Source organism: Chiloscyllium plagiosum, unplaced genomic scaffold (assembly GCF_037043375.1).
Source record: "Chiloscyllium plagiosum isolate Xiang-an unplaced genomic scaffold, Cpla_swu_hap1 HiC_scaffold_7, whole genome shotgun sequence".
Lineage (NCBI taxonomy): Eukaryota > Metazoa > Chordata > Chondrichthyes > Orectolobiformes > Hemiscylliidae > Chiloscyllium > Chiloscyllium plagiosum.
Genome location: NW_028270145.1, coordinates 55,375,965 through 55,399,866, shown reverse-complemented (window position 1 = coordinate 55,399,866; position 23,902 = coordinate 55,375,965). Strand labels below are relative to the sequence as shown.

General features: G+C 43.0%; 1 protein-coding gene across 6 annotated transcripts in view; it reads right to left on the bottom strand.

The window, feature by feature from the left end:
- ubr3 (ubiquitin protein ligase E3 component n-recognin 3) overlaps nucleotides 1-23,902 on the bottom strand; it is a 362,318-nt gene that overhangs the window by 324,335 nt on the left and 14,081 nt on the right. For all 6 annotated transcript variants that reach the window (XM_043693674.2, XM_087989039.1, XM_043693675.2 and 3 more), the window contains exon 2: nucleotides 21,030-21,169. In XM_043693674.2, coding sequence (XP_043549609.1) covers nucleotides 21,030-21,169 — 140 coding nt within the window. The remainder of the gene's footprint in view (nucleotides 1-21,029; nucleotides 21,170-23,902) is intronic.

Here is a 23,902-nt window from a genome sequence, read left to right as displayed (position 1 = left end):
AGCCTAAAAGTAAGTCTGTTTACTAAGAATAATAAATTACAGATTCTAACCACATCTAGTTAGTGCAAATCAGCAATTCACCTTTCATAGATATCAAATCATTTTGCTGAATCTGAAAAGATTAAGCTGGATGGCAGCAAGTAGTTTTTTGTTCTTGTTAAAGGAACGAAAGGGTAATGTCTAAGCCTTTGAAGCAATGATTATCTTGGTCATTCTGTTGTGCAAAGTATCAGAAGTGTGAGTTATGAAGAAAACCTGAATGCTTCAGCCTTTAAAGTAAGCATTTCTTGAGGCTTGCAAAATACCAACTGGAAAAAAGTTAATCCTTATCAATATTTTAAGTTCATTGATTAATGCAGTTCAAGACAATGAGTGCAAACGGTTCGTCAAATTCAGGACGAATCTGAAGGGTTGTAACAGAATACTCAATAAGGTTCCACATAATCTGGATAGGAAAGAAGTGATTCAATTTTCTACTGCTCAAGTTCAATTACATCAGAGGAGTAATATTCATATTTCTAATGACAAGGGGAATGATGAAATAGCTTTTGACCAGTTCAGTAAGATGTACATTGATAAATATTACCCATTGTTTTTCGCTTCATGTGAAATAGGGTCAGACGGGGCTAATATCAGAAGGGTTAATATTAAAATGTATCAACAATCTTGAAGTATTGTAGTCTCTGCTGAGAATGATGGGAAATTTGACAAAGGGCAGTCTGGGATATTAGCTCAGCAGCTGCAACAATAAAAGCCCCAACAGACTGTTGAAACATACTATTCATTGCTATACAAAGAAATACAATGTAGGGAACTGAATGCCTGACTAGACAGTTGAACCATGGAAACAAGCAGTTCCAAGGCCCAACAGTTGAGATTAAGAAATATCTTCTGTGTCCACAAAACTCATCATGATGTGGCATATGTGTTGGTGTTATGCAGTCCACGCCTAATGGCTGCCGCAAAACTAAACAGTTATGAACTATAAACAGGTGCTTAAAATTCTGTACTACTGATAATTGAGTGACCAACATCTTGTTCCATGCCTACGCTTAAAAAAAAGGTTGTTGCTTATTTGATGCAGACTCAAATGTAGTCAATTCTTACCACCACAAGTGGCTCAGATGCTTGTGCCAAATTGAACATCGAAAGTGGAAGGATGAGTATGTTTACTTTACTGTTAGACAGGCAGATCAGTATTCAGGATGGGAATCTAGTGCACCACTCAAGAATCTGAGCCAAAAAAGTACACGTCCACGGGGCAGTAACTAAAGATGACACAGCTCCAGGATCATAGTTCCATGGGTAGATAAAAGAATAATACTGTTCAGGGTACACCAGGTGACTTAATAAATGGATTTAATGTATTGGCAGTGGTCCATTCCCACAAAGAACGGGAACAATTGCAGGGTAAAACAAGTCCATTTCCCCACAGGGAAATAGATACGGTCACACTTTAAAAAAGGAACAATTCCAGACAGAGCTCAAAAAGGGAGAACTGGATCATTTCACCAATAATTGTGAATAAGGACAAGACAATTTTATGCAAAATGACAAAGGAAAGCTGGGATCCTTCATCGACCCTGGACAAAATCGAAGAGCAGTGGAAAGATCACATCAAAAAAGAGAAGGGAATGATTGCCAAATCAGAAAAACATGGAGGTAGGTAAATTAACTCAGGAAAAGAAAACTATCCAAAAAGACGACATACTTCAGATTAGGTCCACCAGACTTAAAGAGGTGATCTGAGCCTCTGCAGGGCAACAGTTTCCCCCAGGATTATTCCGATTTGGGCAAGGTAGACTGGGGAAAACGAAGACAACAAATATGGACACTACGGTAGATATGGTCCATGATCTGGCTAAGAAACTCTACCCTGCTATGATCCCCTACATTCAACAGCCCAATAATACGTAGCTGGCCCTTCCTCCAAGTAAAGAGGGTCTAGACAATGTCAATACAGCACCCACAGATACAAAGACAGAGACAGGCACCCGAAACAAACTAGTCTTTAGACCAAGAACCATACACAAAACCTTACACCCCATTCAAAAATTAAAAAAAGACTTAAGCATCCCCAGGCCCAATTACAGCCTACTTAAGCACTTTAAAATTCTATGAGTCCACAGTTATGAAAATGCCAGATTTTGGAAATAATTAGAGGAAATGAAAATATTTATAATAAACACATAAAATACACGCATTCTCTAAAGAGCAGTGTCCCTGAATGAATGATGCCTGTGTTCAACATCTAAGAAAGATCACAGGTGACAGCAGCAAATACAACAAGCAATGACAGGAGTCCAGGAAAGCAGTACGGGGAGTGTCAGGCAACTGTAATTAAGAGGCGATAATCAAATTCAGTCAGCCAAAGCCCCAGAGAAACCTCCAGAAAAAATGTCGAAAGTCAATGATATAAAAGGAATTTTTGCCTTAAACACTGGCACATTAATAAGACTTGTAATTGCATGGAGTGTCAGAAGATTGGTTTTAGCATTGTTTATCTGACCAACTGGCACCAATTTGGCCCATTTTCTGACTCCAAGCCACTAATGCCCAGACTTCAAAAGTGCAGTCATTCCTTGTGCCCAGCCTTCTGATGAGCAGCTTTACTTATGCATGCCCTCACTTACTTTCTCTCCCCGAGAGGTGGTGGTCAAGGATTTACAGCAGCCAGGAGGTTCAGGGAGCTGGACCAGTCATGAGGAGGTACAATAAGCAGAAAATTACATTTTAAAATTTTAATTAAAAGCAAAAATAATATTTTTCAAGTTATTTATCAATGCAAATGTATTTCAACTTCCACCATATAATGTGCTTTGATTCCTAATAAGAAAATCTCCAGGAATCTAACTTGAGTTTTAACACCTGCTGTTATCGGAACACATATTGGACTTTCAGAAATTTTGGGTTCTATGTCCTAATTGGCATCAGGTCTGGTCTACGTGCAGAACCACTAACTGTCTAATCAAACATTTTACACAGATCTATTTATTCACTGGATGCAAAATCTTTGCGAGGACCTGGACAGATTTATCAAAACGTGCTTAACATTTTCCAGGTAACTCCTGACTTGAAGAAATCTAGCCATATATATTTATTGAAGAGGTACCAAAGCACAACCTCAATTATAAATTTGCTTTTCAATTTCATCTGTCACTTCACTCCAATTCCATGCAAGCTCCCCACAGAAAAACAGCAACACGCATCATTTGTAGAATGTTGCTGAATACAACCTACTTCCAGCAAGATGGACCCAAGTAAGAAATACTGTACCCTCATTGTATCACTCACCCATAAACACATTTTGTAATATTTCCATAGCTTCACATGTGTATCACCTGCTCTTTTAGCTGTATTTTTTAAAATGCTTCTCTTGGAAACGTTTTCACCTACAAAATTCTAATTTTCATACAGTTCTGCTTACATTGAGAAGTATGTTGCTAAAACAACTAATATCACTTTTTCTGTAGTTGGGGAATCCACTAAAACACCTTGATCACCAAACTTTTCTTCAAAGCCCCAAACCACTGGTCTGGATTTAGCCTATATGTCACATATGGGAGATATAGTCTGCACATATCCACCTGCAAAAATAAAAATCCTCTACATCCTGGTAGCATGGGTATACATCAAACTTTTGCTAGCTCTCCTACTCTATGCTTGGAATCATTTATCAACTTAACTTCTAAATTTGTTTGTGGCCACAGGGCTTCCACTTCTCATGGTATTCTCAACATGATGAAAGAGACCTAAGGGGCAACTTTTTCATGCAGAGGGTGGTATGTGTATGGAATGAGCTGCCAGAGGATGTGGTGGAGGCTGGTACAATTAAGAGGCATTTGGATGGGTATATGAATAGGAAGGGTTTGGAGGGATATGGGCCGGGTGCTGGCAGGTGGGACTAGATTGGGTTGGGATATCTGGTCGGCATGGACGGGTTGGACCGAAGGGTCTGTTTCCATGCTGTACATCTCTATGACTCTATGATGCAAGCTGCATATGAATGAAATCAAATTTTAAAAATTTTAAAGTTTGTATCTTTAATATAATACCAAATGGTGTTAGTTACTTTTCTGAAGGGTTTAAAAAAACCAGGTCAGACATCCCTTTCAGAAGTGGCCTAATCCAGTATGTATGAAACAGCAGGAATACTCGAGAATGTTATGGGAATTCTTTTTTTTGAATGGAGGCTCATGACAGAGTTTGAAGTTACAGGACTTAAAAATAGTAGCTGCTTTTGGTTCAAAATAACAAATGATTGATGTTAGCTTTCAAAAGCCATGGTCTGAAAATTTTAGGTAGCTTGGACGATACGTGATGAGAGACTGAAACAAATAATATTTTTTATTTCATAGGAAAGACTGAGAGACAGTCGAATAGCACAGTTACATCAGTTTGCAGAACATCCTAACCAGGAGTGCTTAGTTATTACGCAATTATTTTAGAAATGGGAACAGAAATAGCCTAGTCAGCCCTTCAAATGTACCTCACCATACAACAAAAATCACAGCTGTCTACATCAAACCTTAACTCCACTCACATCAGCTCATCACAGCCCTCAAAAGGCTCAATATTTCAAAAATCAATTCACTTCCTCAATAAATACTGTGATGTAGCCCCTACTCCTGCCTGTGGTAGATGATTCCAGACCTTCAACTTTGATACTTTGAGATTCCCCCCCACCACTAGCAGAAACATCTTAATAACCCTATCCAGCCCCCCTCAGAATGTTGTATGTTTCAATAAGATCACCCATCATTCTTCTCAACTGTAATAAATGCAGACTAAACTATTTAGCTTTTCTTGATAACTCAATCTCTTTATCCCAGGAATCAGTCTACTGAACCTCTTTTGAATACCTTCCAAAGCTAGTCGATCTTTTTTTTTAAAATGGAGAGCTATAGTACACAATACTCCAGGTACAACATTCTGCACAATTATATCAAGATTTCCCTACTTTTAAAGCTCAATCCCTGTATCAATAAAGGCCAAAATCCCATTTGTCTTAACTACTTATTGCAACTGCATGCTAACTTTTTGTTTCATGCTCAGAAACATCCAACTCCCTCTCTGCACTCCATTTTTTTTTGGAGTTTCTCTTCATTTAAATAATGAATGTTCATACCTTTCTACATACAATTCCGTCAGCTAAATGTATGCCAATTTACTCAACCTATATATACCCCGTTGTACTATCTTTGCAGTCACTTCATTTAAAACCTTTGGATTCAGCCATCGGGTTCTGGTTTGGTTTTAATCCCATAAGTTTGTCAAATATTTTGTCCTTTGTACTGGAGACTGTTACAAGATCTCCCCTACCATTAGCTTATCTCTTCTCTCGTGGGAGGTTTACAGTGTCCTCCACTGTGAAGACCAATTTAAAACATTAATTTATATTATCTGGCATTTCACTGCTCCCATTAATTCCCCAGTTGCATCAACCAAGGGTCCCACACTTACTTTAATCTTTTTTAAAAAGAAGACCAGAAGCTCTTACCATTTCTTGAGCAACTTACTTTCAATAACCTGTTTTCTTCCTCTTTATTAGCTTTTTAGTCTTCCACTGCTGGTTCCTAAAAAAAATTCCAATCACTACGTTTCATTGCTTTGTACACCTTAGTTTTTTATTGGTTACTTTTGTTGTGCCTCTTTGTTGACCGCATTGACTCATTCTTCAAGGTGTCCTCCTTTTTGTTCAGGATAACTTTTGCCCAGTATTAAGAAATATTTGCTTCAATGTCTGCACTGCTCATCCATTGACTTTTGCTTTAGTCTATTTTCCTCATCCCACTTTAGACAACTTTCTCTTAACACTTTTGTAATGACCCTTATCTAAATCGAGGACAGTTGATTTGAGAACCGAGCAATTCTCTCCTGAGCGGAATTTGAAATTCTTCCATATTATGATCCCTCTTCCTTTGAAGGATCCTTAACTACAATATATTTATTAAATCATTGCTTATTACATATTACTAGATCGAAAATAGCCTGTTGCCAGGTATGTTTACCTGTCAGGTTTTGTTTTACTAATTTTTGTCTACGATTATGAAAATACCCAAGCTTTTCTCAATGTATAAATTTTGAGCCTCTACCCCAGTTTAGTTTAGGTGCAAAACATTATGCAAGAAATGTAGATGTGATGGAAGTGGCTTTGAATTTTTCCGAAACCGAAAGGTCAACTGATTCTTGTTAGGCAAGGGAAGCAAAAGGTTGTCAGAGGGAATGGCAATGTGGAATTCAAAATACAGTACAAACAAATTAACCATGACCTTATTGAATGGCAGAGCATGTTCAAGGAGGCAAATAGTCTACTTCAGTTATTTTGTATGTTTGTAGCTATTATTTACATGAACTCAGATGGGATTGCTGGAACATCTCAGGGATATCAACAAACTTAAAATAAGCACTGTGATTATGTGAACAAGGACAGTCTGGGGATATTGGTTCAATAGTTCCAAAAATAATATCCTTAATAGCCTGTACAATCAATTTATTGCTACACCAAAAAATGATAAGGAGACATGGCAAAAAAATACAGCTGAACCATGGAGACACAAATTTGGAAGTCATGATAACAGGATACATCTACAGGCCCTGCATAATTCAGTTTACTGATCAGATTGCAAAACTGTGGTGCACATGCTATAATAATGCAATCGATGACTAATGGTCATCATTAAAATATTGTAGCAAAACTAGGAAGTCATGAACTATAAATTTGCTTGCAAGCTCTGTATCATTGATGAGTTAATTGGGAGACAGGGAGAATGCTTTGTATCGGCTTGAAGAATATTGGTCTTTCCCTAGATGCTACTGCAAACTGAAAAGACTAAAAAGATCATTTTTTGCCACACCGCCTCCCAAGAGGAATTTAGAATTACAGACATCACTCTTTGGAACTTTACAGATGGTCATTTTCATGTGAGCCTGGACACCAAATTTTCACAGGATATTCAACTACTGAGGCTCATCCTACACACTGGCACACTTTAAAGCACCAGATAAATCAGCAGGAAGCTTAGCTGCTACATTTCATTAGGGTAACATGCTGAAAATGAAACCTTATTACCCAAGTTGTCACAAAAGTTAAAAATTCTTTTCAGAAAAATGTAGAAATTTCTAACATACCTGCCTTTGGACCCGGGTTGTCAGAAAGCACACACCAGGTTTCTGTACTTGAATTATGACTTATTACAAATAAATGAACTTTAGTTACCAATGAACAATTATTTATGCTAACATACATCTCTACCAGTTAATACACTGACCATTTTATAAACTTCCTTCTATTTATATACAGACAGGAAATGAAAATAATTGTGATGGGAGGCAAAGACTGGAAATGTAGTCCAATGGCCCCTGTTCATGGGATTGATAAGATTGACCCTCTGACGGGTCAGGATGCGCTGCTCCTGGATTTTCTTTCCCCTGACTACTTTCACTTGCTTGCAGAAGGTATTAGGCAGCTGATTCACACTTAAAGAAGTCTCTTGCTTCCAGGTTAAGAGAGACAGTTTACAACAACTGAGGGAAAAATACATTGGCTTTTTCGGGCTTCAAGAGTTTATTTTTAAACTAGCAAATGTCTGATTGTTTCTTCATTCACATCCAAACATTGCTCAGATAACTAGGAGGCAATCATAGTATTGACAGGCAGGAGGCCTTTGTCATCAATGACTGGTCACCTGTTGCCAACCAAATATCATTCGTACACAGCACTCTGGATCTAGCTCATCTATATCCAGAATTGCACTGTTGTTTGAAGCAGCAGCTGTGTAAACAGTAATTTACACAAGTGTCAGGTAATTCACTATTATGAAGTGCAGCAATCCTCGACTTTCAAAAACATTCTTTCCCCTTTTCAGTTCACAATTAAAAATATGAAAATACAAAATATAAATAGCTTTTTTTTCCCGCATACCTGAAGAACATAAAGTGTAATTGCAATACAGAACAAAGAGTTAATTCAGTACAAACTAGGGATCATAAATGTGACCACAATGCAGTATAATAAGCTACATGCAATCTTAATCTTTACTGCTGTGTGGAAATTCTTCCAGGGACATTGTGAACATCTTGAGCAATTAAGAGAAGCAACATTCATATAAAATCATGATATTCATATATAGTTGAAAAAATTCAAAGTTATCCCTGAAGTTTTTTTCCTCAACAGTTCTCAGCCCACATATACTTCAGAGGGCATGGATACACAGTTGTCAAGTATATTCAAATGAGAGACAAAGAGATTTCTAGATACCAAACAAGAAATATGGAGATAGTACAGAATAGATGCATTTGAGGCAAAAGAGCAGCCACAGTTATGTTTAATGGTGGAACAGGTTCAGAAATCAAAGTGACTTCACTCTTTCTTATTTTCAAAAAACAAACTTTAAAAACAAAAAGAAACAAGTTACAAAACCACCTTTCTAAATATTCTAACTTGGACAACACAAAGCAGATCAATGAATCCCAGTCCATTTCTTCTCCTCTACCCCCTCCGCTTTATTCTTTCAAGGGACGTGAATGTCACTGGCAATGACATTTCAGGCAGTAGCAAATAGTGAACAATGTTGATGTAAAATCTGGAGTTGTACCAAGACCAGACTAGGTAAGGATGGCAGATCTCCTTCATTAAAGAACCAGAAGGGATTTTATGTCAATTAATAGTAATTTCACAGCACCATTAGAGACTAACTTTATATGGTACACCAGCTGATTGGAATCAGTGTCCCCAGAGTATTAGTCTGCGGTGAAAGGAACGTCTGGTAGGTATAGGGAATGCTAGATAATTAAAGAAATTGAGGGTTAGGTTAAGAAAAAGAAGGAAGCATACGTATGGTATAGATAGGATAGAACCAGTGAATCCTAGAAGAGTATAAAGGAAGTAGGAGTATACATAAGAGGGAAATCAGGAGGGCAAAAAGGGGACATAAGATAGCTTTAGCAAATAGAATTAAGGAGAATTCAAAGGATTTTTACAAATTCAATAAAGGACAAAAGGGTAACTAGGGAGAGAATAGGGCCCCTCAAAGATCAGCAAGGCGGCCTTTGTGTGGAACCGCAGAAAACGGGAGAGATACTAAATGAGTATTTTGCATCAGTATTTACTGTGGAAAAGGATATGGAAGACCTAGGGAAATAGATGGTGACATCTTGCAAAATGTCCAGATCACAGAGGAAGAAGCGCTGGGTGTCTTGAAACGGGTAAAGGTGGATAAATCCCAAGGACCTGATCAGGTGCACCCGAGAATTCTGTGGGAAGCTAGAGAAGTGATTGCTGGGCCTCTTGCTGAGATATTTGTATCATCGATAGTCACAGGTGAGGTGCCGGAAGACTGGAGGTTGGCAAATATGGTGCCACTGTTTAAGAAGGGTGGTAAGGACAAGCCAGGGAACTATAGACCAGTGAGCCCGAACTTGGTGGTGGGCAAGTTGTTGGAGGGAATCCTGAGGGACAGGATGTACATGCATTTGGAAAGGCAAGGACTGATTAGGGATAGTCAACATGGCTTTGTGCATGGGAAACCACATCTCACAAACTTGATTGAGTTCTTTGAGGAAGTAACAACGAGGATTGAGGAGGGCAGAGCGGTAGATGTGATCTATATGGACTTCAGTAAGGCGTTCGACAAGGCTCCCCATGGAAGACTGATTAGCAAGGTTAAATCTCATGGAATACAGGGAGAACCAGCCATTTGGATACAGAACTGGCACAAAAGGTAGAAGACAGAGGGTGGTGGTGGAGGGTTGTTTTTCAGACTGGAGGCCTGTGACCAGTGGAGTGCCACGAGAATCGGTGCTGTGTCCTCTACTTTTCGTCATTTACATAAATGATTTGGATGTGAGCATAAGAGGTATAGTTAGTAAGTTTGCAGATGACACCAAAATTGGAGGTATAGTGGACAGCCAACAGGGTTACCTCAGATTACAACAGGATCTTGACCAGATGGGCCAACGGGCTAAGAAGTGGCAGATGGAGTTTAATTCAGATAAATGAGAAGTGTTGCATTTTAGGAAAGCAAATCTTAGCAGGACTTATACACTTAATGGTAAGGTCCTAGGGAGTGTTGCTGAACAAAGAGACCTTGGAGTGCAGGTTCATAGCTCCTTGAAAATGGAATCGCAGGTAGATAGGAAAGTGAAGAAGGCGTTTGGTATGCTTTCCATTATTGGTCAGACTATTGATTACAGGAGTTGGGACCTCATGTTGAGGCTGTACAGGTCATTGGTTAGGCTATTGTTGGAATATTGCATGCAATTCTGGTCCCCGTCCTATTGGAAAGATGTTGTGAAACTTGAAAGGATTCAGAAAAGATTTACAAAGATGTTGCCAGGATGGAGGATTTGAGGTATAGGAAGAGGCTGAACAGGCTGGGGCTGTTTTTCCTGGAGCATCAGAGGTGACCTTTTAGAGGTTTACAAAATTATGAGGGACATGGATAGGGTAAGCAGGCAAAGTCTTTTCCCTGGGGTCGGTGAGTCCAGAACTAGAGGGCATAGGTTTAGGGTGAGAGGGGAAAGATATAAAAGAGACCTAAGGGGCAACTTTTTCAACTTTTTCAGAGTGGCACGTGTATGGAATGAGCTGCCAGAGGAAGTGGTGGAGGCTGGTACAATTGCAACATTTAAGAGGCACGTGGATCGATATATGAATAGGAAGGGTTTGGAGGGATATGTGCCGGGTGCTGGCAGGTGGGACTAGATTGGGTTGGGATATCTGGTCAGCATGGACGGGTTGGAATGAAGGGTTTGTTTCTGTGTTGTACATCTCTATGACTCTATATACTTGAAGAATTTCCTCTGCCCAACTCGGCCTGCTGGCTGTGATGGAACTCAGAGTAGAGAACTTGTTTTACAAGTCACGTGCCAGGCATATAAATGATGTTGCCTGTCCAACATATCCAGCTAGTGGATTTGCATGATTTTGTAGAGGCAGAGCTACTTTTATTTCCTAATGGGTTTCAGGTTGTATTGTGCATTGACAACGTTTCCCGACAACGTTTCCCGCTGTGGTGAAAGGGTTAAAATTGTGTCCCAATACATGTGTGAATCTAACCGAAAATGGAAGGTGTCGCTTAGTCCCGTGTGAATCTTATTACACACCTTCCCGTGTGAATCTTCTTATCTGTATGTGACCAGAATGGAATGTGTTTTTCAGCCTTGCTCTGCTGTTCACATGAATGTTTAGATCTCGAAAAGAGTATATCAGCTGGAAAAGTCTCCAGTTCGGTAGAGTCTGCTCCGGGGTTGCGTTTAACCGCCGAGCGTGGGTTGTTGGCAACCGCTCTACGAGAACTGACGGCTCCCAGTTCCGGTAACACGTAGAGTGAGTATAAACCAGACCCGTTGTAAGTACGAGACCTGGTTGTGGCGACGCTGCGGGGAATAAAACACTTATATTCTAGCAGACTCGCCTCTTGGCTGTTTGTTCTGTGTCAGACTACTTTCCTGCGAGCCTGGTCCTTGACCTTGAGAATTTTTTAAAACATTTTGGCGTAGTCGGCAGGATCAATCGCAATTGAGGAAAGATTTTGATACAGAACAATGTTTTGGAAAAAGGCTAAGAAACCAGAGGAACAAACTGTGGAGGTCCCGACCGTCCCGGGATGGCATGGACCGTGGCATGGCGTGGCAGTTTGTTTGAGAAATGGTGGGGGGCGACCGGAGAACTGGGAGGCCGAGGGCGTAGGAACCCCAGGGTCGCTGCTGTCCACCCTTGAGAGGATCCCAGTCCTGCCGAAGAACCCCTTGCCTGGGGTACAGCGGAGGATGTGGGCCTGTGCGGCGGCTTGTAGACAACAGTCAGACAAGCGCCAAAAAGCTGAAGCAGAATTAGCCCTCCTGAAACATGAGCAGGGACTCAGTTCGGGAGATGCCTCTATGTTGAGGCAGGAAATTATGAAGTTAAAAGCTGAATTGACAGCATTAACTGAACTAGCAGGACGAACTATTATGTATCTGTCTGCTAAGAAACGGAAAGAGAAAAGGAAGGTCCCTCGAACCCCGGACCCAGTACAAGTACGGGCGTTTGTAGCCCAGTTAAATAACGGGGATCGGTGGGATATCGATCATTGGGATGGGAACATTTGGGGAGATTCAGATGATCAGTACGAAGAGGACCTACCCGTACTCCAAGCTAAACCAGTGGTTAGGAGAAAGCAGGTTCAGAGACGTCTCCCGGTGCAACGGGAGGTAATGTTAGATGAGGAAGGAAACCCTATACGGAATGAACAAGGGGAGGCAATTATGCATGAATTACTGCGGGCTCAGCCTCCTGCAGAATTCTCTGAATTAACGGAAGATTTCACTACCGATGAGGTGCTGTTTATCACCCAGAAAACCCGACGTAATCCTGGGGAGCCGTTAGAGCTATGGCTAATTCGGCTCCTCGAGGAAGGGGGGCAACAAGTGCAGGTAGACTATCAGGATGCTCCCAAGTTTGGTGGATTAGCAAAGGATGCTGCCATAGACCTGGGGTACCGCAGACAAGCCAAGGATATGGTAATAGATCGCAGTATGGGGACCTTATTTGGGATGTATGCCAGGGCAGTGGCCGAACAGTATCCCTTCCCGTCCGATTGGCCCCCCTTGGAAGGAACTTGGACAACAATTAAGGAAGGGGTTCAGAGGCTAACCCGTTTGTGTGTGCGGGATGCCCTGTTGCTGGGAGTGCTGGACGAGGTAGATAACACAAATGTTAGTAGACAGACTAGAGACCACCTAGTGAAGACTGCCCCCCCCCCATTATAAACCACTGTTATTAACCATAATGTTGAGTGGACGGGGAGAAACCCTAGGAGATGCCCGTAGTATGATGAGGGAGATGGGTGGTTTGGGGGATTGGGGACCCACAACCCGTGCTTCTCAGGGGGGCACGGAGGGGCGTCGCCCTGAGGCTCGGGCAGGGGGAAAAGTAAACCCTAATCAAGGAAGTAACCAAGGCCCCTCACGGCGTGCTTTGTGGCAAGCTTTGATACGGGCGCAGGTCCCAGCATCGGAGATTGATGGCCTACCTACACCGGAATTAAAAGACTTATGCAGACGAAAGGGACTGAAGGTGTCCCGGGTAGAGACGGAGTCCCGACCCACTATGGAAGACCTAGTGGAATTACTAACACAAAAATGTCAGACACGGGGTCCGGTTGTTAATGAGCCTCGAAGGGGTAGAACTTCCACTTCCCAGCGGTGGGAATCCTCGGAGGACGAGGAGGAGGAGGAGGTACGGCCTCCCCTCCGAGAGTGTTATAAAGTGGATAGGCGTGGCCGGAAACCTAGTAAGAAAGGCAAGAACAAAGAAGGGCGAGGCAAACGTCTTTACCCAGTGCTGTCTGGGGAAGATGAATGGGAGGAACAATAGGAATCGGGCCAAGCCCCAAGGGTTTGCCCACGAACGAGCCAATGGTCAGCAGACGACATTCGACCTCATGTATCATTGACTATCTATTGGCGCAAATCCGTCCAAACCGTTATGGCTCTAGTGGACACAGGGGCGGAGGCCACCTTAATCTATGGGACGCCCCATAAGTTTAAAGGAACCCCAGTCACGCTGGTTGGGCTGGGAGGTAATCTGATTGAAGGAAAAACAGTACAATTGCCCCTAAAGATAGGTACAATGCCCATTAAAACTTATTCAATTATCATTACACCAGTTAGAGAATGGATCCTGGGAATGGACATTCTGGCCGGTTTAACACTTCACCTCCAACAAGGGAAGTTTGAATTTGGAATCACGAAAATGGCTTTGCGCTGTAGGACGGTGTTAGTGGGAAAGGTTAAAATGGACCCCTTCCCCATCCCGATCGCCGATCGCGTAATAAGTCTTAGACAGTATAGGATTCCCGGCGGACATAAAGAAATATCCGCCACAATTAAGGATTATTTGGAAGCGGGAGTGCTTAGGACATGCACCACGGCGTGGAATAACCCCTTGTGGCCCGTACATAAAGCCGATGGGTCATGGCGGATGACGGTAGATTATCGGCAACTAAACCGTCACACTCCGGCCTTGACGGCAGCGGTCCCGGATGCCGTCACTATTATAGGACGAATCCAACATCATCCAGGAGTGTGGTACGGAGTAATTGATTTGGCTAATGCCTTCTTCACAATTCCTATTCCCGAAGATAGGCAGGAACAGTTCGCATTCACTTGGGAGGGTAGACAATTCACGTTCACGCGATTGCCCCAAGGATATCTGCATAGCCCTACTATCTGCCACCGGTTAGTTGCAGAACACTTGGCTGCCTTTAAAGTGCCTGACGAAGTGATGATCTCGCACTATATTGACGATATGATGATACAGGGGACAAGTCAGAAGCAGGTTCAGGAATTGCTGGACCAACTGGTTCACCATATGCGAGGATATGGGTGGGAGATCAACCCAGCCAAAATCCAGGGTCCCTCACAAACGGTAAAATTCTTAGGAATCGTGTGGAACAAGGGGGAAAGGGAAATCACTGCGAAAGCTAAAAATAAGATTCAGGTCTTTGCCGTCCCTCACACCCAGAAGGACGTGCAGCAATTTATTGGGTTATTCGGATTCTGGAGACAGCATATTCCCCATTTAGGACAAATTTTAAAACCTCTGTATCGAGTTACGAGGAAAAAGGCAGCGTTCGAATGGACGGAGGTCCATCAAACTGCATTTGAAATGGCCAAGCAAGCGATACAGCAAGCTGTATCCTTGGGAAAGATACAGTCAGGACCTGTAGAACTGCAAGTCTCAGCACAGGGGGATTATGCCAATTGGAGCTTATGGCAAAAACAGGGAAGAACCCGTAAGCCATTGGGATTTTGGTCCCGAAAATTACCCCCGGCAGGGGAACAGTATACCCCCTTTGAGAAACAGTTATTAGCATGCTACTGGGGCTTGGTGGAAACCGAAGCCCTGACCATTGGACATGAAGTGATCATGAGAACAGCTATCCCTATTCTTCCGTGGGTACTTAGTGACCCCACTACCCACCGAATAGGAACTGCCCAAGAGAGCAGCATCATTAAATGGAAATGGTATGTGTCGGAGAGAGTGCGGACTGGACAGAAAGGAGTGTCAGTCCTACATGAGCAAGTGGCGGAGGCCCCTGAGGAAGGGGAAAAACGGTTTGAGGTGATTGAATACAAGGAATCACCCGTTAAGATGGGAAAACGGTATGATGAACTGACCCCAGATGAACAAGCCACGGCTTGGTTCGTAGATGGGTCAGCCCAATGGAAAGCGGGACAGCGTAGATGGAAAGCTGCCGCCTTTAACCCAAAACAAGGCACTACCCTAGAAGAATTAGGGGAGGGAAAAAGTAGTCAGTGGGCAGAATTAAAAGCAGTGCATATGGTAGTCATGCAAGCAGGGGTCATGGGAGTTTGTTTGTTCTCTGACTCGTGGTCAGTGGTTAACGGCATGACACAATGGATGCCAACTTGGCAGGCCAAACAGTGGATGATCCAGAATAGGGAAGTATGGGGTAAACAGTTATGGGAAGATATATGGGAGAAAGCTCAATACCTGGTCATATACATCACCCACGTAGATGCCCATACATCTCGAAATGATGTGGAAGCTCTACATAACCGATATGTGGATGGTATCGTCCGAACCATGATTGTGCAAAGGGGCACCTCAGTGGACCTAGCTAGATGGGCACACCTTAAGGCTGGGCACTGGGGAGTGCAAGGAACCTTGCAATGGGCTCGAGACCGAGGAATAGATCTTATGGTAGATGATGTTAAGACTGCAGTAAACCAGTGTGAGCAGTGTCAACATCAGCGGCAGGGAGTGCCCCAACACATGATGGGACATATCCATCGGGGGGATGGTCCGGGACAGAGCTGGCAAATGGACTTTGTGGGTCCCTTACCCTCCTCACAAGGATGTAACCACATATGTACAGCTGTGGACACTATGTCTGGGGTTTTGGTAGCCCATCCCTGTCGTCACAACAATCAACAGGCTACCTTGCGATGTTTAGATTTGATTGAACAATTTTATGGATTGCCCATACAGGTCCAGAGTGACAATGGCTCCCATTTCACAGGAAGGGTGGTAAAGCAGTGGTGTCACGATAACCACGTGGAATGGGTTTATCATGTACCCTATCACCCACAAGCTGCGGGACTTATAGAACGAATGAATGGGCTTCTGAAGTCCTCACTACGAAAAGCAGGAGGTTGCAATGACTTAACAGGTTGGAAGAAGCAACTAATTCGGGTGGTGAAACAAATTAATAACCGCCCATTAGGAAATGGGGTAACACCCTTGAATAGGATGATACGAGTATGTGATACCCCAAAGACTCAGCCTATTAAAATGTGGAAATTCGCTGAGGAAGCTGATATTCCCATAAGGGCCACGCCGGCTTCGGCTGGACTGGACCTACGAGCACTAACTGCCCAGACTTTGATCCAACAGAAACCTACGGTGATTAAGACCGGATTAGGATTGATTTGTCCCCCTGGAACCTATGGGCATATCCTCCCGCGGTCGGGACTGTCACTAAAGGGGATTGATGTGATGGCAGGCGTAATTGACGCGGACTACCAAGGGGAGTTGGGGGTGGTCCTGGTCAACATCGCTGCTGAACCTTACGTGATACAGAAGGGGGACAGAATAGCGCAATTGGTCATTAAGCCATGTAACCTTACAACGGTGGAAGAGACGGGAGCTCCCGTTACGGTTACTGAGCGTGGGACGGGGGGATTTGGGTCTACTGACACTAAGGGGGCCAAGGTATGGGTGCGCCAGACGACCGGCCCCCTCAGGCCGGCCGAAATCATAGCACAGGGGAAGGACAGTCTGGTCACCATTATGTACCCCGGGGACCCGACCTGGGCAAACGTCCCGGCGAACCAGTGCTACTTACGTGAGACCTAAATAATGTTGTAATTGCTATGCACCCGCAGGCTGGCCCTCCGCCTTGAACATGGGGTGGTCATGGGGATTGCGACTCCTATTGGCGATGTTCGCGATCGGATGGCCACTCCAGGGCATCGGTATCACGGCCTGGACGCTGGTACCGGTCGCCCGCCATGAGGTGCGGTGGGAGGCCAGTAGCCAGCGACGGACGCAGGACAATTTTACATGTGAACCCGGTCAGCAGTGCGTTGTTCTGACTCTCACCAGCGACTGTCAATTGTACACGTGTGCACAGTGCTACATGCGCCGGGATGGGGAAAAAATATGACATATCGTTCATACCGCCTAATTGCACCCTGGTGGTAAATGCCCAAGTCAAGACGTGTTTGTGGGACCGACGCACCCAGACATGCGGGACAACGGGGACTCATTGGAGCGTCACAGCTCGGGGGGAAGATCTGTGGCTGCGCAATGCCACCGATATTCGGAATCGTCATCGATTCATGTGGTTAATAATGGTACTGCCCTCGACGAACGCCCCGTCTGAGGCGTTATTAAACCCCACGCGGGGCGGGCCAGCACCGAAGAGAGGTGCCACGGGGGGCGTGCGGTCGCATCGAACACAGTTGGCCCCTATTATGTCAACTTGTCAACAGATGGCCCGGGCGGTACTGCACACTGATGTTCATTGGCGGGTACAGTTGCCCCTCATACCCGAGTGTCATACCAAGAGGCGGCGACGAGCGTGGTACGACACCCTGCTGGGAGGCGCAGGAACTGTTATGGGTATCTCGAATGCCATTGACTCTGAGGTAACCCGTACTAAATTATCTAACACGGGACAGGCCACCTCACAAGGACTACATACTATTGGAAGGTGGATGCCATCCGTAATGATGACTCAAGGAGAGACAGCTGAAATAATGATACGATCTCTGCAATGGGAACTGGATGTCTGGGGTGCCACTCAGGAACTGTTTGAGAACATTACGGCTCAGTTAAATTGGACTGCCTGTCATATTCAAATGTTGCATGCTCAAATACAGAAAGAACGCTTTTTGCGTGTGGTAACATCCCCCAATGTACAAGCGTGGAGGGGAATATGGAATGTATCTGAGAAATTGTGGATGATAACCCATCCAGAACGAACATGGTGTAACGCAACTATGTGTAACGGATACTTTGTTACCATGAATGTAACCCACACTGTTACGGTCTGTCGATATTATGTATTACCAGTGATTACATCTTCTGGATATTATTTTCTGAAGACAAGGGGACAGTGGTTTAGCCCAGATACCAATATTACCTATGATCTGTCCGCTTGTGAACAGACTGATCAGGGGAAAACTTGCCTACTGATGGACAGGTATCGGGACCCTTGCTTGACTAAGGGAACGGCCCTGTGCGAATGGACTGTTGAAACTCCAAGGGACATGATGTGGCAGATTGGGCCACACACGCTCTGTGTGGCTACCAATAATCCACATCCTATGCTTCCCTCAGCACCGTTCTCGGGATGCCTCTCAAATGTCTATCAGTGGCACTGGCAGAATCAGACCTATCTGTTGACCACTTATAGCAGTGCTCGCCACTTTACCAAGGTGCAGTGGAAAGTGCTGATGAATCCTTGGAACATTTCCCTGGATCGGTTTAAGCGAGCATTGGACCGATCCGAGGAGCTTAAGCAGATATTACGAAAGCATCAAACCAATGTCACCAAGGTTACGGTGTCTACCTTTATACATGGACAGGAGGTAGTACATGCTGCCCGTGTAGTGGACGTGGAGTCAGCTCATCATTGGTGGGACATATTGAGTGGTATGTCCTCCACTGCGGGGACATTCCTGTTCCCACCCTTGTCGATCCTGGTAGCGGTCCTGGTGATTTTAACATGCTGTAATGTCCTGACTTGCTTGTATATTTGGCGTGTACGTAGGCGCTTGTTAGAAAGAATACATATGGGCATAATGTAACACATGTATTGGGCCAAGCAGTGGAATGTGGTGTGTCCCAATACATGTGTGCTCATAATGTAACACATGTATTGGACCAAGCAGTGGAATGTGGTGTAAAATTATGTCCCAATACATGTGTGAATCATAATGTAACACATGTATTGGGCCAAGCAGTGGAATGTGGTGAAAGGGTTAAAATTGTGTCCCAATACATGTGTGAATCTAACCGAAAATGGAAGGTGTCGCTTAGTCCCGTGTGAATCTTATTACACACCTTCCCGTGTGAATCTTCTTATCTGTATGTGACCAGAATGGAATGTGTTTTTCAGCCTTGCTCTGCTGTTCACATGAATGTTTAGATCTCGAAAAGAGTATATCAGCTGGAAAAGTCTCCAGTTCGGTAGAGTCTGCTCCGGGGTTGCGTTTAACCGCCGAGCGTGGGTTGTTGGCAACCGCTCTACGAGAACTGACGGCTCCCAGTTCCGGTAACACGTAGAGTGAGTATAAACCAGACCCGTTGTAAGTACGAGACCTGGTTGTGGCGACGCTGCGGGGAATAAAACACTTATATTCTAGCAGACTCGCCTCTTGGCTGTTTGTTCTGTGTCAGACTACTTTCCTGCGAGCCTGGTCCTTGACCTTGAGAATTTTTTAAAACACCCGCACATTCAGGAGGACTGGGAAACTTCGGGCCTGTAAACCATTAGCTTGGTGTCAGATTCGAGGTCTTTACCACCAAACACACCTTTCCTCAAAACAACTGAAGACACAAACTAAAGTAATACTGTGTTTTGTTGATGCTGGCCTTTGCTATGAAGAGGCTCCATAAGTATAGGAATTGATCTACATTGGCGAGTGGCTCACCATGGATCTGTGAAGATCATGTCCACTGTATTTCTTGACAGGTGGAATCCACATCGTGGCTCTGGGAAGGCTCTTCAGCCACTGGGAGGAGGCAGTTAAAGACAATCTTTACAATGACCTTCCCTGTGGCAGACGACACAAATACACCCCTATTGTTACTGCAAATCAGTCTTAAAGAGGAGACCACGACAGTGCCAACATCACTGGGCCTTTGGATTACTAGCCCAGACTAACATTTTACAGATAGCATTTAAACTGAATGAATAAAATCTAGAATTGAAAGCTAGTCTCCGTAATGATGACAATGAAACTTTCAATTGCAATAAAAATCCAGATGGTTCACAAATGTCCTTTAGTGAGGGAAATCTACTGCAGTTCCTTGATCTAGCCTTCAAGCAACTCTAAGTTCAGGTTAACTCTGAATTGCCCCCTGAAATACTCCAGTAAGCCAGTCAGTCAAGAGCAATTAGGGATGGATAATAAATACCAACCTTGACAGCAACACACTTCCAGTGGAAAAAAAAAGACAAATCTCTTTTCTTAAAAATGGTTACAATAATGGGATCTAATACCCCTTGGCCTGCTCTCCTCCTTCCAAATAAATGGTGAGAATGTATTGAGGTTGTGTTGAGATAGTGACAGGTATAATGCTGTGGAATGTGAATCGAGAAGCTTATTCTTCCCTTTACTTTTGAGAATTTTGTATCATTCTGAAACTTTGAAATTATGCATTGCATAATCAAATCATTCACTACACAAAAAAACTGCAATCCTTATTTCAACCCCATGCTCAACTGTATCACTCCTAATCTGAAAAACATCCAGTCACGACTACTCTCTGCTTTCTGTCTCTTAGCCAACTTTGTGTACGCTACCAGTGCCCTTTGTTTTCACTGTTTATTGTTGAACAACATCAAGTGCTGTTTCAAAATCCACATACTTTTCAATTGCACCACCATATCAACTCTCCCCATTACTTCAAATAATTCAACTAAATTAGTCAAACACAATTCACCTTTAACAAATCCATACTAATTTTCATTTATTAATCATTAATTGCTTAACAATTAATTTTGTCACAGATTAAAATCCTTAAAAGCTTCTTCACTACTAATAATAGGCTAACTTGCCTCATTGAATACAGTATTTGTAATTGCTGGTCCTCTGACACCACACTTACATTTGAGTTTGGAACACCATGACAAGAGGCTCTGCAATTTTTACCCTTACTTCCCTAGTTTGCAACCCATTAAAACCAGGTGACTATAGTACAACCAACTCTTTAAAGTGCTAACTCTTCACTTTAAACCAGAGTGCAAAATAGATAGTCACAGATTTAAAAACAACAGTGGTCATACCTGGTTCATTATAGCCGTCCCGTAAATGCTGAATAAGATGAAGGATAACGCGAGGGAGGATATGTTCTGACATCATCATCAGTTCATTAGGAACACAAGGAATATTGGAACTTGTTGCAAACCGATGCCTTTTACAAAACCTACAAGAATTTGTAAAATGTTATTATTTTATTGATAAGTGCACAAGGCATATAAACACATGTCTATATGAAAATTTCTCCAGATACTTGGAATTAATATCTCAAGTCTTTATTTATTTCTGGAGCAGTCATCAATAAATAAAAGCTTGTCTCTTAAGAAATATGGCAGTTTTAAACTAATTGCTAGAAGACAGGCCTGTCGTCAAGAATTGTCCAGAATATGGCATTCTTACATAATTCACAAAAAGGATGTTTAGATTCTCTAGAGGAAAGAAAAACTGACACTCCATCTAATGGAGCTACTCTTCCGAAACTGGGATGGAGAGGCAAAGTTCACATACACCTACTCTACACCTGACTGACAAACTTTACTTTGGAAGTGACTAATGCCAAATTTTGATTGGCAAAGTATTTCATTTCACAAAATTTGATCCTCTTATCTGGACAAGATTTCCATTTCAAAGTCTTTATATTTACATATAATGTTTGCATTTTGTTTTATTCACTCATAGGACACTGGCACCTCTGACTGGCCAGCATTTACCACCTGTCCCAAGTTGCCCTTGAGGAGACTTCATAGCAAGTGACCCAACTGAGTGGCTTGCTAGACATTTCAGAGGGCAGTTAAGAGTCAACCACACTGCTGTGGGTCTGGAGTCCCAAATAGGCCAAACCAGGTGAGGACAACAGATTTCCTTCTCTGAAAGGGCATTAGTGAACCAGATGGGGTTTTTCCCGACAATGGGCAGTGGATTCCCAGTCATGGTTAGATTCTCAACTCTAGATATTTATTGAATTTATCATCTGCCGCAGCAGGATTCAAACCTGGGTGCTCAGAACATTACCTGGATCTCTGGATTAATAGTCTTGCAATAATAGGCCATCACCTCCCCTCTGGACCTATATTCACTAGAGATTTGTGTATGCCAATAATAGAGAGTATGCCAATAATACACAACTATGCATGGAAGCCTCAGAAGACTATGGCCAACATTAGATCTAATTCTGCTACTGAACAAAATTTATTAAATGATCCAGACTGCACTAAGAATTACGCCGGAAACCGATTTAACATCAGTGGGGCATAAGTGGGATGCATTCATACACATCAGAAGCTACATAGATGTTAACACAAAGGACCCTGTTATCTATGCAAAAATTAATTAACATTCTTAAATTGTAAAAAAACTATTAATGACAATACCCTGACAAATCAGAGTCTACGATCTTGATCTGAGAACTGAGACTGACAGTTACTGTACCTGCTGCATCATGAAATCAATTATGCCCCAACTAATCAGCACCCCCTTCGACATTGCATACATTCGTGTTTTTTAGTTCAACTTGGTTTTTTGCACCCTAGTCCTGACAAGTGAAAGATAAAAACCTTTGACAAAAACCTTTGGCTTCTTGTCCCTTTTCAGCAATGTTTTACTTTGTTGTCCAATGAAAATCAAACAATAACCCTTCACTTAATCCTCAGAGACAAAACAACTTCCAAAATTGGAGCTGTGGGGGACAGCAAAGAAAATCATCTTGGAGTACAATAGGATCTTGATCAAATGGGCCAACGGGCTGAGGAGTGGCAGATGGAGTTTAATTCAGATAAATGCAAGGTGCTGCATTTTGGAAAGGCAAATCAGGGCAGAACTTGTACACTTCATGGTAACGCCCTGGGGAGTGCTGCTGAACAAAGAGACCTTGGAGTGGAGGTTCATACTTCCTTGAAAGTGGAGTCGCAGGTAGATAGGATAGTGAAGGCAGCATTTGGTATGCTTTCCTTTATTGGTCAGAGTATTGAGTATAGGAATTGGGAGGTCATGTTGCAGCTGTACAGGATATTGGTTAGGCCACTTTTAGAATATTGCATGCAATTCTGATCTCCCTCCTATCAGAAGGATGTTGTGAAGACAAAGACAAAGTCTTTTCCCTGGGTCGGGGAATTCAGAACTAGAGGGCATAAGTTTAGGGTGACCGAGGGGAAAAATTTAAAAGGGACCTAAGGTGCAACGTTTTCACGCAGAGGGTGGGGCATGTATGGAATGAGCTTGCAGAGGAAATGGAGGAGGCTGGCACAATTATAACATTTGAAAGGCACCTGAATGGGTATATGAATAGGAAGGGTTTAGAGGGATGTGGGTCAAGTGCTGGTAAATGGGACTAAATTAGTTTAGGAAAACCGATTGTTATAGATGAGTTGAACCGAAGAATCAGTTTCCGTGCTGTACATATCTATGACTCTGTTCTGGAATGCGAGTAGAGTATCAGGTAAGGCCAGCATTTGTTAGCCTATCCAAAAGTGCTTGCTCCTGAACCACAATAATCCATCTTGTACACTTATGGTACTGTTCGACAGGGAATTTTGGCCCAGTGACAGTGAAAGAACAGCAGTAGAGATCCCAGTCAGGATGGTGCATGGTTTGCAAGGAGGATTTTAGGTCACCTGCAAGACCATGAATCTAAGAGCAGAAGTAGGCCATCAGGTCTACCCTACCATTCAATATCATGGCTCATCTAATAATCTTCAACTCAATTTTCCTGCCTGTCCCCCATTACCTTCATTTCCCATCATGATAAAAATCTGTCTCAGATTTGAATATACTTAGCAATTCAGCCTTGACAGCTGTCTGCACTGAAGAAATCCACAAATCTACTATCCTCAGGGAAGAAATGTCACATTATGTAGCAAATGGATGACCCCTTATACAGAAATAATGCCCTCAATTTCTTCTT